Source organism: Aotus nancymaae, unplaced genomic scaffold, assembly GCF_030222135.1.
Source record: "Aotus nancymaae isolate 86718 unplaced genomic scaffold, 86718_ANA_hifiasm-v0.15.2.pri h1tg000064l_1, whole genome shotgun sequence".
Taxonomy (NCBI): Eukaryota; Metazoa; Chordata; class Mammalia; order Primates; family Aotidae; genus Aotus; species Aotus nancymaae.
In genome coordinates, this window is record NW_026988479.1 from 24,861,822 (window position 1) to 24,877,717 (window position 15,896).

The following is a 15,896-nucleotide window of genomic DNA, read 5'->3' on the forward strand; positions in this document are numbered from 1 at the left end:
GTCGTGCTTTGTAAAGTATCACCCACTGGTCACCTGCTAGGGTTTATTATTTCTGATCTTGTCTGGAAATCCCAGGTTTATCAAAGACATCTTGTTGGGTCTGAGGAAGCCAAGGGCCTACCTTATAGACAAAGGTGCAAACAAAGTCAATGAAGCCGACTTGAAGCTTGGGGAGTTCATCTGCTTTGTTTCTGTCCATCATGGGCTGTCATGGGGGAGAAAGAGTTAACTGCACTGGGCAGTAAGAGAAACCCACTCTACCTATGAAGCATTCTTACCAAAATCAAACTGTAAACTCATCATGTTTCCAGACCTGCATTTTGCAGAACATAGGAGAATAGAGAAACATGCTAAAGAACACCATGTGGGTGCAACCAACCAAATCCAGAATGCAGGAAACTGCACCAAAAAGAGACCCACTATGTTCAGCAAATAAATGGCATACCACAAAAAGGCCAGAGGGTGGGCGGGATGAGAGGGCCTGATACAGTTTAAAACAGACTTAAGAGACATAAAAGCCAGAGGCAGGATTCTCCTTGATTAGATCCTGATTTGAACAAATCAACTGAATTCTCTTTGTTGATCAAGAAAAACGAGCAGAAATTGGGGATTCGATGATACTAAAGTATTATTACGAATTTTGTGAGTGTGTCAATGGTATTGTGGTTATGTTTACGGTTTTGTCCATATTAAGCTCTTGTCTCATAGAGATATATGCTAAAGTATTTATGGAAGAGATTATAGCGTCTGAGATTTACTTTAAAATACTCCAGCCAAAAGAAAAAGAAATGCACATTGGAAGCAATAGATAAAACAAGAATGGCAGACTGCTGCTAATTGTTGGCTCTGGTTGATGGGCACTAGAGTTCACTGACTATTCTCAATATATTTGAAAATGTTACAAAGAGAGAGAGCGAGAACGACAAAGCCCATAGGGCCCTTCACGTGTTCCTTCATGCCCGGACCTGCTCCTCCCAGCCTTCCACTCTCCCCCGGCTCCTGCCTAAGCCTGCCGTGGTGCCCCTGTCCTTAGCACACTTTCACAGGTTTAGCCTATCCAGGTGTCAATGGTTTGTCCCCAAAATGCCTCTCTCTTTTACCCATCCTTTCCAAACCCTACTCTACTTCCCAGCTTTGCCTTCAGGAACTTCAGGGAAACTTCAGGCTGCTCTCCCCGTCTCCCCATCTCTGTGGGAAGCTGGCTGATGGTCCCAGCCAAGTTGATAGGCACACAGCTTGCTGGCTCTGTGCTGTTAGGTCAGAGTCAGGGGAGGTGGATGGCCTTCTAGACCTTTGGAATTGAAAGGGCAATCTAAATGTTAGAGGCTGTTTGGCAAGCTCCACAGTTGAGTGAGCTAAGGACACATTTCTCAAACTTTAGGAGGGCTTACTTGTTAGAGCACTCATTGCAGGACCCCACCCCCAGAGCTTCTGGTTGGATAGACCTAGAGTGAGGCTTGTGAATATACATCCCTAACATGATCTCGAGTAATGAGATTGACGGTGGCCTACTGACCACATCTTGAGAAACACTGCATTAGGAAAAGGTCATCTTTACAGTAGAGTCACACATCTCTCCATCATAGCAAGGTCACGTCTAGGTCAGGATGGAGCACACATGCCTAACATCAGGCTGACATCCCCTCTCTACTTACAATGGGGTTCTGTTGCAGCACCGTGCGCTCCAGGTCACCTTGTTCCCAGAATTCTGCAGCCACCAGCAGAGCTACCTACAACACAGAGACTGTCACACAGAGTCAAAGCCCCAGCCCAATCCCCTACCCCTGCTCCCACCCCACTTGCAATTCCAACTCAACAAAAAGGATAAACCCACCCCTGCCCTGCCACCCTCACTGTGCTGTCATCATTGGAGAGACCTAAAGTGATTCCCATGTCTTGGCAGAGGAGGATGGAACACAGGCGAGCTGTGCTGAGAGACCTGCTGCCTCCAGTACTGGGATGCCCCTCCTCTCGGGTCAGCAGGAGTTCATACCTTGCTCTGCACTTCCCAAGGCTTGGTGATGGCTGAGAGATCACAGGCAGTCATCATCATGGCCCTGGGCACACAGACACCCTCTGTCAGTCCGGGGCCATTTAAGACTTTACATACGGGTTAATTCCATCTCTCTTACCTTTCTCCACCCCCACTAGTAGGTGACGTCGTCTCATTGTGAGGAAAGGGCTCACCTCCATTGCATCTGGGGACTGGGCTTTGAAATCAGACAGGGTTAAAGCCTACCTCTGAGGTTGGACATTGGACAACTATACCAACCGCTCTGAGCCTCCATTTCCCTGCCTGTGATGATAATCGTGTTTTACTCACAGAGCAGGTGTAAGATTAAATGAGATGGTGGATGGAGAAATCTTAGTGTAGTGTCTGGATGTGGTATGTGCACAAGGAACATGTCCCGGCTTTTCTTATGTACCAAGCACTGTTTCAGGGACTGTACAAATATCGATTTCATTTAAATCTCACTGCATCTTCAGAGTCCCTTCGATCTTGGCTACTGTAGACAAGTGTTTCTCAACTTTTTTTCTTATCATTGTTCCCTGCCCCAACTGCCAAAGAGCCTTTTTAGACACTTTTCCTGTAATCATCCCACCATGAGCTTTTAATACCACCGATACACTGTCCATCTGTTTGGATATATATATACATAAATAGCTAAGATTTGCTCTCCTCCCTCAAGAATCACCTTTTGTCCACTGGAAAGTGACTAGCTCAGCCCAGGCACCATCTAAGAGGTGACAATGGAGCAAAGGCCTTGTGGGGTACCCAGGAGCTCTCTGTAATGGACAGAATGTTTGTCTCTTCCCAAATTTATATGCGGAAGTCCTAACCTCTAATATGATGCTATTAGAAGACAGGGCCTTTCGGGGGTGATGAGTTTTAGATTAGGTATAAGGGTGCAGTCCCCATCATGGGGTCATTGCCTTCGCCACCATGGAAGAACACCCCGAGAAAATGAGATAGTCATATTAGGTTGGATCCTATGAAATTCTGATTTCGTTAGTCAAAATCAGTTAAAATTCAGCAGTTTCTTATGGGTCCACGTAATATATCCTTTCTAAGCCTTACGTGATGATCACATAAGATGCTTTTGTAATGCACCCAGTGTCCTTATCTTCATTATCAGCACCTGCATTTATCTCATTCATGTTCTGGGTCACCCTCGTGTGTAGAGCTCTCAAAAGCAAGCTGAGCGCCTATCCACCTGCACCATCCCCAAGGCAAATGTTTCTTCTTGAACTCGGCTGTGAGGCTCAGTGGCACTTCTTCCTGACTCCTGGCCAACTTTCAGGAAAAGCATTCCAGCCTTCCTCTTAGCCAGCCCTTTCAGGACACTTACTCGGACCCTCCCAGCAATTACACCTGTCTGGAGGGCACGGCAGGAGATTCTTCGGGGAAGGCTTTGGAGGCGCCTGAGAGAGTGGTGGGTGTGCAGGCAAGGGCTGGTGTAGCTGAGTCCAAGTCCTCGATGCTCCACGAATGCCTGCGTGACACCAGCTAAGTCACTGTGTCTCTCTGGGCCTCACTTTCCTCATTTGTAAAACACTAGACCAGGAATTGGCAAATTCTTTCTGTAAAGAGCCAGACAGTAAATATTTGAGGTTTTACAACCCACATAGTCCCTATTGCAAAGACTCAACTCTGCCACTGAGATGGGAGAGCCGCCGTAGATAAGCAGAGAATGGATAAGCAGGGTCAGCTTGCCCATTCAGCAGAGCGCCGAGGGCCCACAGTCCTCTTCAGGGCCCGTGAAAATATTTCCATTTCTTTCAAGATCAGCAGGAAAAAAGGACACAATAAGAATAAATATGTAAGAATGAATTCAGCCTGGATTGTATTTGTCTTCATACGAACACAGTTATAAAATATAATTTGTATTTACTTATTTACTTTTATGGAGGAAGAAGGCACAAAGACCCACAAAAGTCAGAATGTGGCCCTCTGTCAAAGAATGCAATTTTATTTATGGAGACTGAAATTTGAATTTCTTATGATTTTCATTTGTCATGAGATACTCTTTTTTTTTTTTTGAGACAGAGTCTCACTCTGTCCCCCAGGCTAGAGTGCAGTGGCACGATTTAGGCTCACTACAACCTTCATCTCCCAGGTTCAAACAATTCTCCTGCCTCAGCCTCCTGAATAGCTGAGATTATAGGTCTGCATCACCATGTCCAGTTAATTTTTGTATTTTTGGTAGAGACGGGTTTCATCATGTTGACCAGATTGGTCTCAAACTCCTGGCCTCAAGTGATCCTCCCGCCTTGGCCTCCCAAAGTGCTGAGATTACAGGTGTGAGCCACCACACCTGGTCATGAAATATTATTCTGTTGATGTTCCCCCCAACCATTAAAAAATGTTATAGCCATTCTTAGCTCACAAGCCATACACAAATATCACAGTACTAGAGGATCTCTGAGCTCTTCCAACTCATGGTTTGGTCAGACTGTCAGAAGCAAAATCTAGAATTAAGTGGAAGTGTCAAGAGTTTGATGAAGAATAGGAAGGCACACCCTCACTCTAGAGTTTCTACAATATCTTGGCCCTAGAGTGAAAATACTGAAGTAGTCCTAGCTACTCAGGAGGCTGAGGCAGGAGGATCACTTGAGCCCAGGAAGTTGAGGCTATAGTGAGCTATGATCATGCCACTGCACTCCAGTCTGGGCAAGAGAGCAAGACTTTATCTTTTAAAGAGAAAAGTCAACTGGATTTGGACATATCAAGGGATAGGTGTGGACCTCCAGCCACAGGAAGCCAGTGAACATAAGTACTCCAAGATAATCAAGACACAGGAAGGAAATGTTAGGATTTTCCTCACAACAGCCAATCCTGACACCAAGTGTCTTACAATTCACTTCAACTCTGATACTAAATTCCTATAGTTAACATCAGATCCAACACGTTTAAGGGTTCAGTCCCACAAGACTGCCTCACTTCAGAGGCCAGCCACACGCTACCTACACTTCTATCTAACTTGGCAACAAAGCTGAAATGTTTCCCTGTGTTTGGGTTCAGTAATTTGCTAGATCAGCTCACAAATCTCAGGGAAAGACTTTATTTACATTTTCTGGTTTATTGTAAAGGATAGAGCTCAGAAACAGCCAAATAAATGTGATGCATAGACGAAGTTATGGGAGGGGGAAGGCATGCCAGCCGCCCAGCACTTGGATGCATTCACCACACCAGAAGCTCTCCCAATCCTGCTGTTGAAAGGTTTTTATGGACCCTTTAATCACAGAAGCATGATTGATTAAGTCATTATCCACTGACAATTAACTCAGTCTCTAGCCTCATCCCTCCCTGGAGGCTGGGGATGGAGCTGAAAGTTTCAAGCTTCAAATGAAGGCTTGGTCTTTCTGGTGATAAGCTGTTTAGGGTCCTGCCAAGAGTCATCTCATCAGAACAAAAGACACTCCTAACACTCAGGAAATTCCAAGGGGTTTAGGATCTCTGTCAGGACCCGGGGACAAAGACTAAATATATATGCCTTCTTCTACCACAGGAAGCACAGAACACCACTACCTACTGCACTGCGTTCCACATACTCCAACTCAGCCCTGTGACAGTCCACAAAGTAGGCACTACCACGATCCTCAGGGAGCGGATGAGGAAACTGAGGTGAGGGAGTAAGTTACCTGCTCAAGGCCACGCCACCAATAAATGAAAAAGCTGAGACTTGAACCCAGGCTGTCTGATACCAAAGCTCCAAGTGTGTAACAGCTACACACTACTCAGGTGTGAAGACGTTCCAAGTATACACTTGAGCAACGGGCCCCGAGATGGCTTTATAGCAAACAGCCGGGGCCAACGTGTGCCCCACGGGGATATTTGGCAATGTCTGGAGACACTTTTGGTCGTCACAACAGGGGAGGAGGCGGTGCTCCCGGTGTCTAGTCCTGTGCACCCCACAACGCGCAGGGCAGCTCCACAACAGGGCTGCCGGCCCCAAGTGTCAACAGGGCTAAGATTGAGAAATGCTGCATTATAGGTCTCCCAACATTTTTCGTTAAATCCCTACCTAAAGACTTTTGAAAACTGCTACCTTCTTGCACATTTTTAAGTTGACATCTTAAACTATTACATCACAAGTTTAATACTTGCAAAGGATCTAATTTATAGCACATTATACATACTGACTTTGTTTTTTGTTTTGTTTCGGTTTGGTTTGTTGAGACAGGGTCTCACTCTGTTGTCTAGGCTGGAGTGCAGTGGCACCATCAGGGCTCACTGCAGCCTCAACCTCTTGGGCTCAAGCAATCCTTCCACCTCAGCCTCCTGAGTAGTTGGGACCACAGATGCAGCCACCACACCCAGAGAAATCTTTATTTTTTGTAGAGACAAGGTCTTGCTATGTTGCCCAGGCTGGCCTCAAACTCCTGAGCTCAAGGCCTCCCGCCTCAGCCTCTTCAAAGTGCTGGGATTACACATGTGAGCCACTGTGCCCAGCCATACTGGCTTTTTAAAATACATTTGCTATATCATTCTTTACCCGTGATAAAAGCACATGAACAAGCTTTTCTTTAAGAGTCTAGAGTTTTACGTATTTCCTTGTCTCTGTAAACCTCTATTTCCACTTGACTTCCCATAGAATTTTATCCTAATATTGTGCGTGTATGTGTACATGTATATGCATATGTGTTTCTGTATATATGTGTGTGTGTGTATACTACGTATATGCTTGAAAGTCTTTCACTGACCAACTTTCATAATTACCTGTAACCAATTATATCCATATATTTAAATTATATAATTAAAAATTTTTCTTTGCTCATAAGCCTCTAAGTGTTGAAAAATTTTCTCTTGGATTAAGTTATTATTACACAGTTAAACAACAAAACATACTACCCATTTTTACAAATAATTATTAAATACTCAAAGTACCTTTTTTTGAAATTCATCCATTAACAAGATAGGATAGGATTTTCAAAAAGTATTGGTTAATGAAAGAATATTTCTTGTTATTAGACTAACTAGGATTCAACATCTATTTTTTGCCAATTTCTCTCTCTCTCTGTCTCTCTCTTTTTTTTTTTTTTTTTTTTTCACTAGAGTCTCTGTTGCCCAGGCTGGAGGGCAGTACAGTGGCATGATCATAGCTAGCTGTAGCCTGGAACTCCTGGGCTCAAGTGATCCTCCCACCTCAGCCTCCCAAGTAGCATGCACCACCATATCTGGATAGTTAAAAAAAAAAAAATCAAGACAGAGTCTTACTCTGTCACCCAGGCTGGAGTATAGTGGTGAGATCATGGCTCCCTGCAACCTCCGTCTCCCAGGTTCAAGCGATTCTCGTGCCTCAGCCTCCCAAATCCCAAAGTGCTAGGATTACAGGTGTGAGCCACTATGCCCAGCTCCTATTTTTAAATTTAAATAAGCATGTTACAATACATCTAATTTACCTTTTATTTTTAATTCTAAGAAAAGTAGAAGTATATGGAGGGTTGGTAGCTAGATTAGACAGACAGATAGATAGATAGATGGATAGATAATAGATAACATGATTCTGTTGAGAGACTATTGGCCAAATAAAAAAGAAAGAAAAAAATTGTAAAGACAGATGATGGAAAGAAGCCAGTGGTGTGGGTTCAATCAGTTGCTGCCACCTTCAGTACTCATTACTGATGTGCCTTGCTCAGTTTCATGGTCCCAGGACAGTGATACATTCTCTGAAAGCAGTAAGATATTTAAAGGAAAAATCATTCATTGCTGCTGTCCCTCTGTACAACCCCACCCACTGGCTGGGAATGGGGTGGGGTTTAGGGGGAGTGCCTGGAAATTAAAGCTGTAAAAACTCGAACAACTAGTCTGGGTCCAGTGGCTCACACCTGTAATTCCAGCACTTTCAGAGGCCGAGGTGGGAGGATGGCTTGAACCCAGGAGGTTTTTTTTTTGTTTTTTTTTAAGAGAGAGTCGCCTGCTCTGTCGCCAGGCTGATCGTAAAGTGGTGCAATCTCGGCTCACTGCAACCTCCGCCTCCCAGGTTCAAGCAATTCTGCCTCAGCCTCTGGAGTAGCTGGGATTACAGGCACGCATCACCATGCCTGGCTAATTTTTTGTATCTTTAGTAGAGATGGGGTTTCACCATGTTGGCCAGGCTGATCTCAAACTCCTGACCTCGTGATCCACCCACCTCAGCTTCCTAAAGTGCTGAGATTACAGGCATGAGCCACTGTGCCTGGCTGAACCCAGGAGTTTAAGATCAGCCTGGGCAACATAGTCAGACCCTTTTTCATCTCTACAAAAGTTTAAAAAGAGTCTGGCTGTCATCCAGGCTGGAGTACAGTGGTGCAATTTTAGCTCACTGCAACCTCTGCCTCCCCAGTTCAAGCAATTCTCCTGCCTCAGCCTCTTAAGTAGTTGGGATTACCACACACCATGACACTTGGCTAAGTTTCATATTTTTAGTAAAGATGGAGTATTGCCATGTTAGCCAGGCTGGCCTCAAACTCCTGACCTCAAGTGATCCACCTGCCTTAGCCTGTCAAAGTGTTGGGATTACAGATGTGGCCACTGAATCTGGCCCCTTCCTTAGATTTATAATGCCTTAATTATAAGAGCCTGTGACAACACCCGTACGGTGGGCCCTTGATCAACACAGGTTTGAACTACGCAGGTCCACTTACACATGAAGTTTTTTTCAGCTGAACATGGATTGCAAGATGCAAAATCAATGTATAGGGAGGGCTGACTCTTCATATCCAAGGGTTTTTCCGGGCTGACTGCAGGACTTGAGTTTGTACAAATTTCGGTATGCTAGGGGGTCCTGGAGCCGGTCCCCTGAGTATACCCACGGATGACTGTATTTGAAATAGTCATCCTATATTTCAAAGCCCAGAGGTTTTTGTCTCTAGGACAATGCACTGCAGGAAGATTCAAGAAAGAGTGGAATTGGCTTTATTTTGTAAGGTGAGAAAGTGAGAGAATGCTGTGCCTACTTCGCTGCTTCTTTCTCAGGAAGATTAATAATATGAAAGAAAACACTGATTTCCTTAAGGCTATCCATGCTGATATACGCCTGGAAGGACACGAGTTCCTGAGGAGGGTGGGGGCGTGGTGTGCCGTCATCTGAGGGTGCCTACATAAGCATCACCTTGACTTTGACAATGACTGGGATCCTGCTCCTGGCTTTTTTTTCTTTTTTTAAGTTAAACATAATACCTTTCATTTGATGTCATTTCTTTGTAAGTCTGTAAGATACTCCATTGTATGAAAGTGTTATCTTTTCTTTAACCTAGTTCCCCACTGCTAGGTATTTAGATTGTTTTCAATCTTGTTTGTGTTACAATCAATGCTGTAACAAATAACTCTGTACACATGCTTTGTGTACGTGTGGGAGAATATCTGGAGAGGAAATCCTGGAAGTGGGATTGCTGGGTCAAAGGGTATGAGCACTTACAGCTTTGATAAGTGTTACCAAATCGCCCTCCACGAAGGCTGGGCCTGTTTACACTCCCACATGGGGAATGAGGTGGCCGTTTCCCTCAATCTGCCCAACACAGTATGTTAGCAAATGCTCTCATCTTTGCCAATAGGAGTTAACCATTATATCTCACTGTAGTTTTATAGTCATCATCTTTTCATAGGTTTATATCCTACTGTAACTTTTCTGGGAACTGTTGGTTTGCGCCTTTTGCCAGTTTTCTATTGGATTAGTCTTTTTCTTGAATTGTATTAAACTTTATTTACTGAAGAAATTAGATCTTTTTCTCTTAGAAGTGTTGCAAATATCTTCTCCCAGCTTATCACTCACATTTCTACTTAGGGTATGTGTTTTTGTGTGTTGTACAGAAAACCTTAATTATTTCATAGTCAGATTTCTCCATCTAATTTTATGACTTTATGGATTTCATGTCTTATTTATTTATTTTGAGATGGAGTCTTGCTCTGTCACCCAGGCTGGAGTGCAGTGGCGCAATCTTGGTTCACTGCAACCTTCACCTCCTGGGTTCAGGGGACTCTCCTACCTCAGCCTCCCGAGTAGCTGGGATTACAGGTGTCCACCACCTCACCTAGCTAAATTTTTGGTAGAAACAGGTTTTTAGTAGAGATGGCATTTCACCATGTTGGCCAGGCTGGTCTCCAACTCTAGACCTCAGGTGATCTGCCTGCCTCGACCTCCCAAATTGTTGGGATTACACTGCACCCAGCCTCATGCCACATTTTGAAAATCTTGCTCTGAAATTATTCTTCTTAATTCTTCTATGCTTTCTTCGTGCTCTCTTTTCTTTCCCTTGTTACTTTAAAATTTTTAACTCATCTGGAGTTTATTTTGGTGTAAGAGTGAGGTAAGGATCTAACTTCGTGGCCCTCCCATTGTCCCAACACCACTGATGAACTTACACCTTTCTCCACTGGTATAAAATCCGCTTTGAGCACAGATATAGTCCTTAAGATCACCCCATTGATGTGAACGACTTCTCCTGCCTAGGACTGAACTGCCTTTAGTTCAGCTGGTTACCATTATTACTCGTCTATGTCAGAGTTTTCTAGCCATTCTTTTTTATCTTTTTTCTTTTTTTGGCTATACTCATTTCAAATAAGAATTTTTCAATCAGCTTCCTAATTTCCCTGGAATAAAGCAGGGTTTTTTTTTAATCACCCTTAAATGAATAATTAATTAGGGAGAATAGACAACTTTGTAACATCAAGTCCCTCTACCCAACAGCACGGTGTTCCTTCCAACTATTCAGTCCTTCTACTGAGCCATTTTCAAATGTCCAGCTACAGAAATCAAAAAAAGAAAAACGTTAGGAAAAAAAAAAGAAGTTAATAAATAAATAACCATAATGAGATACCATCTGGCACCAGTCATAATGGCAATTATTAAAAAGTCAAAAGAAGTCTGGGAACTGTGGCTCATGCCTGTAATCCCAGCACTTTGGAAGGCCGAGGCAGGCAGATCACTTGAGGTCAGGAGTTCGAGACCAGCCTGGCCAACATGGTAAAACCCCATCTCTACCAAAAAATACAAAAAAAATTGGCTGGGAGTGGTGGCAGGTGCCTGTAGTCCTAGCTACTGTGGTGGCTGCGGCACAAGAATTGCTTGAACCCAGAAGGTGGAAATTGCAGTGAGCTGAGATCGTACACTGCACTCCAGCCTGGGTGACAGAGTGAGACTCCATCTCAGAAAAAAAAAAGAAAAGAAAAAGTCAAATCATAACAGTTGCTGGTAAGGCTATGGAGAAAAAGGAATACTTACACACTGCTGGTGAGAATATAAAGTAGTTCAGCCACTGTGGAAAGCAGTTTGGAGATTTCTCAAAGAACTTAAAGCAGAACTACCATTTGCCCCAACATCCCATTAGTGGGTATGTATCCAAAAGGAAATAAATCATTCTACCAAAAGACACATGCACTTGCATGTTCATCACAGTGCTATTCACAACAGCAAAACACGGAATCAACCTTGGTGCTTATCAACAGTGGACTGAATAAAGAAAATTAGTACACATACACCATGGAATACTATGCAGCCATAAAAAAGAAAAAAAACATGGCCTTTGCAGCAACAGGAATGGTGTTGGAGGCTATTATATTAAGCGAATTAACACAAGAATGGAAAACCAACACTGCATATTCTCATTTATAGGTGGGAACTAAACGTTAAATATACATGGACACAAAGATGGCAACAATAGATACTGAGGACTACCAGATGGGAGAGCGAGGAGAGCGTGGGCTAAAAACCCACCTACTGAGTGCTATGCTCACTACCTGGGTAATGGGATTGTCTGTACCCCAAACCTCAGTGTCACACAATATACCCATGTAATAAACCTCCCCATGTATCCTTTAATGTATAATAAAAGTTGAAATTATAAATAAATAAATGTGGATGGACATGGTGACTCACACTTGTAATCCCAGCACTTTGAGAGGCCAAGGTGGGTGGATCACTTGAGCTCAGGAGTTCAAAACCAGCCTAGGCACCATGGCAAAAACTGTTTCTACCAAAAATACAAAAAGTAGCCAGGTGTAGTGGCTGTGTCTGTAGTCCCAGCCACTAAGGAGGGCGAGCTCAGGGGATTGCTTGAGCCTGGAAGGTTGAGGCTGCAGTGAGCCCTGATCGCCACTGCACTCCAGCCTGGGCAATAGAGCAAGGCCCTGTCTCAAAAATAAATAAATAATAAATAAATAAATAGTCGGGGGGGTGGGGGGCAGCTCCTGGTCAGCCTATGAGTAACCATGGGCTGAGCGTGCCTGTTGTTCAGTGAAAGCAGACTGCACTCCTCCCAGGATCAGGGGACCTTTGCAGGAGGCCTGGTTGGACAACTGCAGGGTTGGAGCGGCAACTTGCTGCCGCCCCCTCTTTCTGGAGCCTGTGCCAGTGGTCTCCTCTTCTCTGCTGCAGACACTTGCCATGCTTGTGACTTAATCAAGTCTCATTTCCACAGAAGCACCTGGGCTAAACAATGCAATGCCTCCTAGGCAGCTGGTCAGGCCTTGTCTCCCCTGCAACTTTTCCTGACCATTGCCTTCAATGCCCAGGACCCATCACAGAGGAGCCAGGGGACAATTTGGCTTGGGCCACATATTCATAAAAGGCCTCAGATTTACACTTCTCACCCCATTGTCAGTTGAGGTGAATCATGGAAGCACACTGAGAAAACTGAAAAAAGACATTCACCAGACAACTTAAATATGAGTCTCATGACCAACAATGCCACACCATGCACTATAAATTTCATATCAACCATAACCGATCTGTGGATGCACAGCTATATTGCAGGTTGTTGTCCTACATAAAAGAATACTTAAAATATTAAGCCTATATATTTTGAGTGACACATTAACTATCACTCAAACTTTAATTGGGGCTGGGCATGATGGCTCACACCTATAATCCCAGCAGTTTAGGAGGTCAAGGTGGGTGGATCACTTGAGGTCAGGAGTTCAAAACCAGCCTGGGCAACATGACAAAACCCTGTCTCGACTAAAAATACAAAAATTAGCTGGGCATGGTGGTGGGTGCCTGTAAGCCCAGCTACGAGGGAGGCTGAGGCAGGAGAATTGCTTGAACCTTGGAGGTGCAAGTTGCAGCGAGCCAAGATCTTGCTACTGCACTCCAACCTGGGTGACAGAGTGAGACTCTGTCTCAAAACAGAAAACAGGACGACAACAAAAAAACCCTTAATTGGTATAGTACGCTTTTCGTTGTATCAAAAACTTGAAAGTTATATCAGTTTACTACCCAAATCCTAGATATTATGATTGAAATACTTCAAATAACATACTTTTTTATATACAGATAAATAAAACAATAATATATTGTCTTGCATTTTTAGTGCAAAAATAAAGATTAAACATACGGCTTGCACAATTGGAATTTGGCATAAATTCATTTTCTTCATATGTTGAAGGCCTCCAAAATGAAAGAGTACAAAGGTTTGTGGAGGGCAACAAGAGCTGTCAGTACAACGTCTCACCCCATGATCCTAAGCCTAAGAGCGTCAGGTTTTAACCCCATCCCAACTCACATGACGATTTCCTTCCGTGTCTGCTCCAGCATCATGTACTGCGTCCACTCATGTTCACTCTCGTACATCTTAGACTGATCCACGATCTTTTGGAACATCGTCCTCTTCCTGCAAGACACACCAGTCTAGTAAAGGGAGCGAGTCGTAGAATAAGGCAACACCTGAGCTGCTAACACTGGCTGATTCAGATGGAGGCTTATCAAATCAACAGAATTCACAGAACAAGGTTGAAAGAACCCAGGCCTGGGAGTGAAGACCTAGCTCTAACCTAAGTCTCTCCCACTGATTTGTTATCTAATCTTAGCAAATCTCTTGTCCTGAATCTCAGTGTTCCCATCTGTACAACGGGGGTAATAATATCTAACTCACAGAGTTGTAGCAAGAATCAATGTGTCCATAACACACGTGTTGTGCCTGACACATAATAATGTTTATTAATATCATCATTGTTGCTGGGTGCAGTGGCTCCTGCCTGTAATCCCAATACTTAGGGAGGCTCAGGCAGAAGGATGGCTTGAGCCCAGGAGTTTGAGATCAGCCTGGGCAACATAATGAAAACCCATCTTTATAGCAAATTAAAAAATTATCCAGGCATGGTGGTGTTCCTGTGGTCCCAGCCACTCAGGAGGCTCAGATGGGAGGATCACTCGTGCCCAGGAGGCAGTGAGCTGTGATGGTGACACTGCACTCTAGCCTGGGCAACAGAGCGAGATCCTGTCTCAAAAAAAAAAAAAAATTTATATATATATATATAATTATTGTTACTATTAAAATAAGAAGAAATACCAACTTGAAATACAGGGCGAGGTCTGTGGCAATGATTGCAATGTCCATCATGTGGATAGCGTGCTCATGCTGTCGACGATTGAGGTTTTGAAAGATATTCAGGCTCTAAAACAAAAAAACAGGCGAGATGGGAGAGAATTGATGCTGGCAGTAAAGTCACCCATCGACCAATGGCCACCCCAGATGACAGCAGAGGCAGTCCAGGCCAATGGAAAGAATGCTTCCAGGGCACACTCAGGCTGCTTGTGAGATGAGGTCTCTGATCCACGCCCGGCGGCCGGTGTACCCTTGGCCCTCATCCTACCTCGTCTCTGAGCAATGTTTTGCCAAACTCCAAGTGGTGTCTTTCCAAGATAGAGGACCCATGCAGCTTGGCCAGTGGGTTCTGGGATCTGAATGAGAAAGAGAGAGAGAGAAATAATCAATATGGAATGGACAATAGAAAATTAGGACTAAATATTAAGTCTCCTGCCTCCGTCTTCAACCTTCTCCACAAGTGATTCCAAGCTACTTTTGGGTCATGAACTCATTAGAGAATCTACTAAATAGCATGGACCCTTTCCCCCAGAAAAAGCCACAAACACACACAATGCAATAAAGGATTTTAGGGACATTAGCGTTGGCCCATGCTTCGAGATCATCTAGCCCTGATTCTTCATATCCTAGTCTTGAAGGAAACCACTAAATTCCCACAAGTCATGTGTTTATTCATTTCTGAATTCAATAAATATTTGTTGAGCACTTACTATGTGCCACGCACTTAGATTCTCAAAAATGTAAACGTAAATGCAATCTCTAGCCCCAGAGCAGCATGGAAGTATTGAGAAGAGTCAGAGCAGCATGAATTCAGAGCTTGTTAATGACTTACAAGCCATGGGCCCTGAGCGGAGACTCAGTTTTCTCCTGTGTAAGTAGGGATAACATTAAGCCCTGCTCTGCCCAGCCCACTGGGTGGTTGTGAGGATCCAATGAGATCATGGCTCAAGGACTATGCTTCATGGGCTGTCTGAAATATAAGCTCTGTGAGGACAGGGGCTGTTTTGCTCATCGGAGCACCTCCTTTGCCTAGCATAGAGCCTACCACCTATATTAGAAGCATTATGAATACAAGATGGGGCTGGGCGCAGTGGCTCATGCCTGTAATTCCAGCACTTTGATTGGCCAGGGCAGGTGGATCACTTGAGGTTGGGAGTTCGAGACCAGCCTGCCCAACATGGAGAAACCCTGTCTCTATAAAAATAAACAAACAAACAAATAAATAAGAGATGAATGAATGAACCATTACTGGTTACTTAACATCTTGGCCCTAATTAGGACAGCAGGTAGTAGAGGAAGGAGACAAGAAAGGAGTTTAACGCATTAGTTTTCTATAGGTGTTGTAACAAACTGCCACAGACTTAAAGGCTTAAAACAATAAAATGCATCATTTTACAGCTCTGTATGAAGTCTGAAATGGGTCCTTAGGGCTGCTTTCCTTCTGGTGGCTCCAGAGGAGAATCTGTTTCCTTGCTTTTTCGAGTTTCTGGAGGCCACCTCTTTGCTTGTAGCCCGTGCCTCCATCTACAAAGCCAGCAGAGTAGCATCGCCTCTCCTCTCTGACCTCTTGCTTCCCTCTTATAAGGACCCTT

General features: G+C 44.1%; 1 protein-coding gene across 4 annotated transcripts in view; it reads right to left on the bottom strand.

Moving 5' to 3' along the window:
* PDE6A (phosphodiesterase 6A) overlaps window positions 1-15,896 on the bottom strand; it is an 85,889-nt gene that overhangs the window by 7,977 nt on the left and 62,016 nt on the right. For 2 of the 4 annotated variants that reach the window (XM_064366504.1, XM_064366505.1), the window contains exons 15-20: window positions 14,573-14,660; window positions 14,273-14,373; window positions 13,483-13,590; window positions 1,994-2,057; window positions 1,656-1,730; window positions 122-205 (exon numbers count right to left, since the gene is read on the bottom strand). In XM_064366504.1, coding sequence (XP_064222574.1) covers window positions 122-205; window positions 1,656-1,730; window positions 1,994-2,057; window positions 13,483-13,590; window positions 14,273-14,373; window positions 14,573-14,660 — 520 coding nt within the window. Of the gene's footprint in view, window positions 1-121; window positions 206-1,655; window positions 1,731-1,993; window positions 3,778-13,482; window positions 13,591-14,272; window positions 14,374-14,572; window positions 14,661-15,896 lie in introns of those variants that run through there. The other 2 variants (XM_064366507.1, XM_064366506.1) reach the window with 2 other exon arrangements.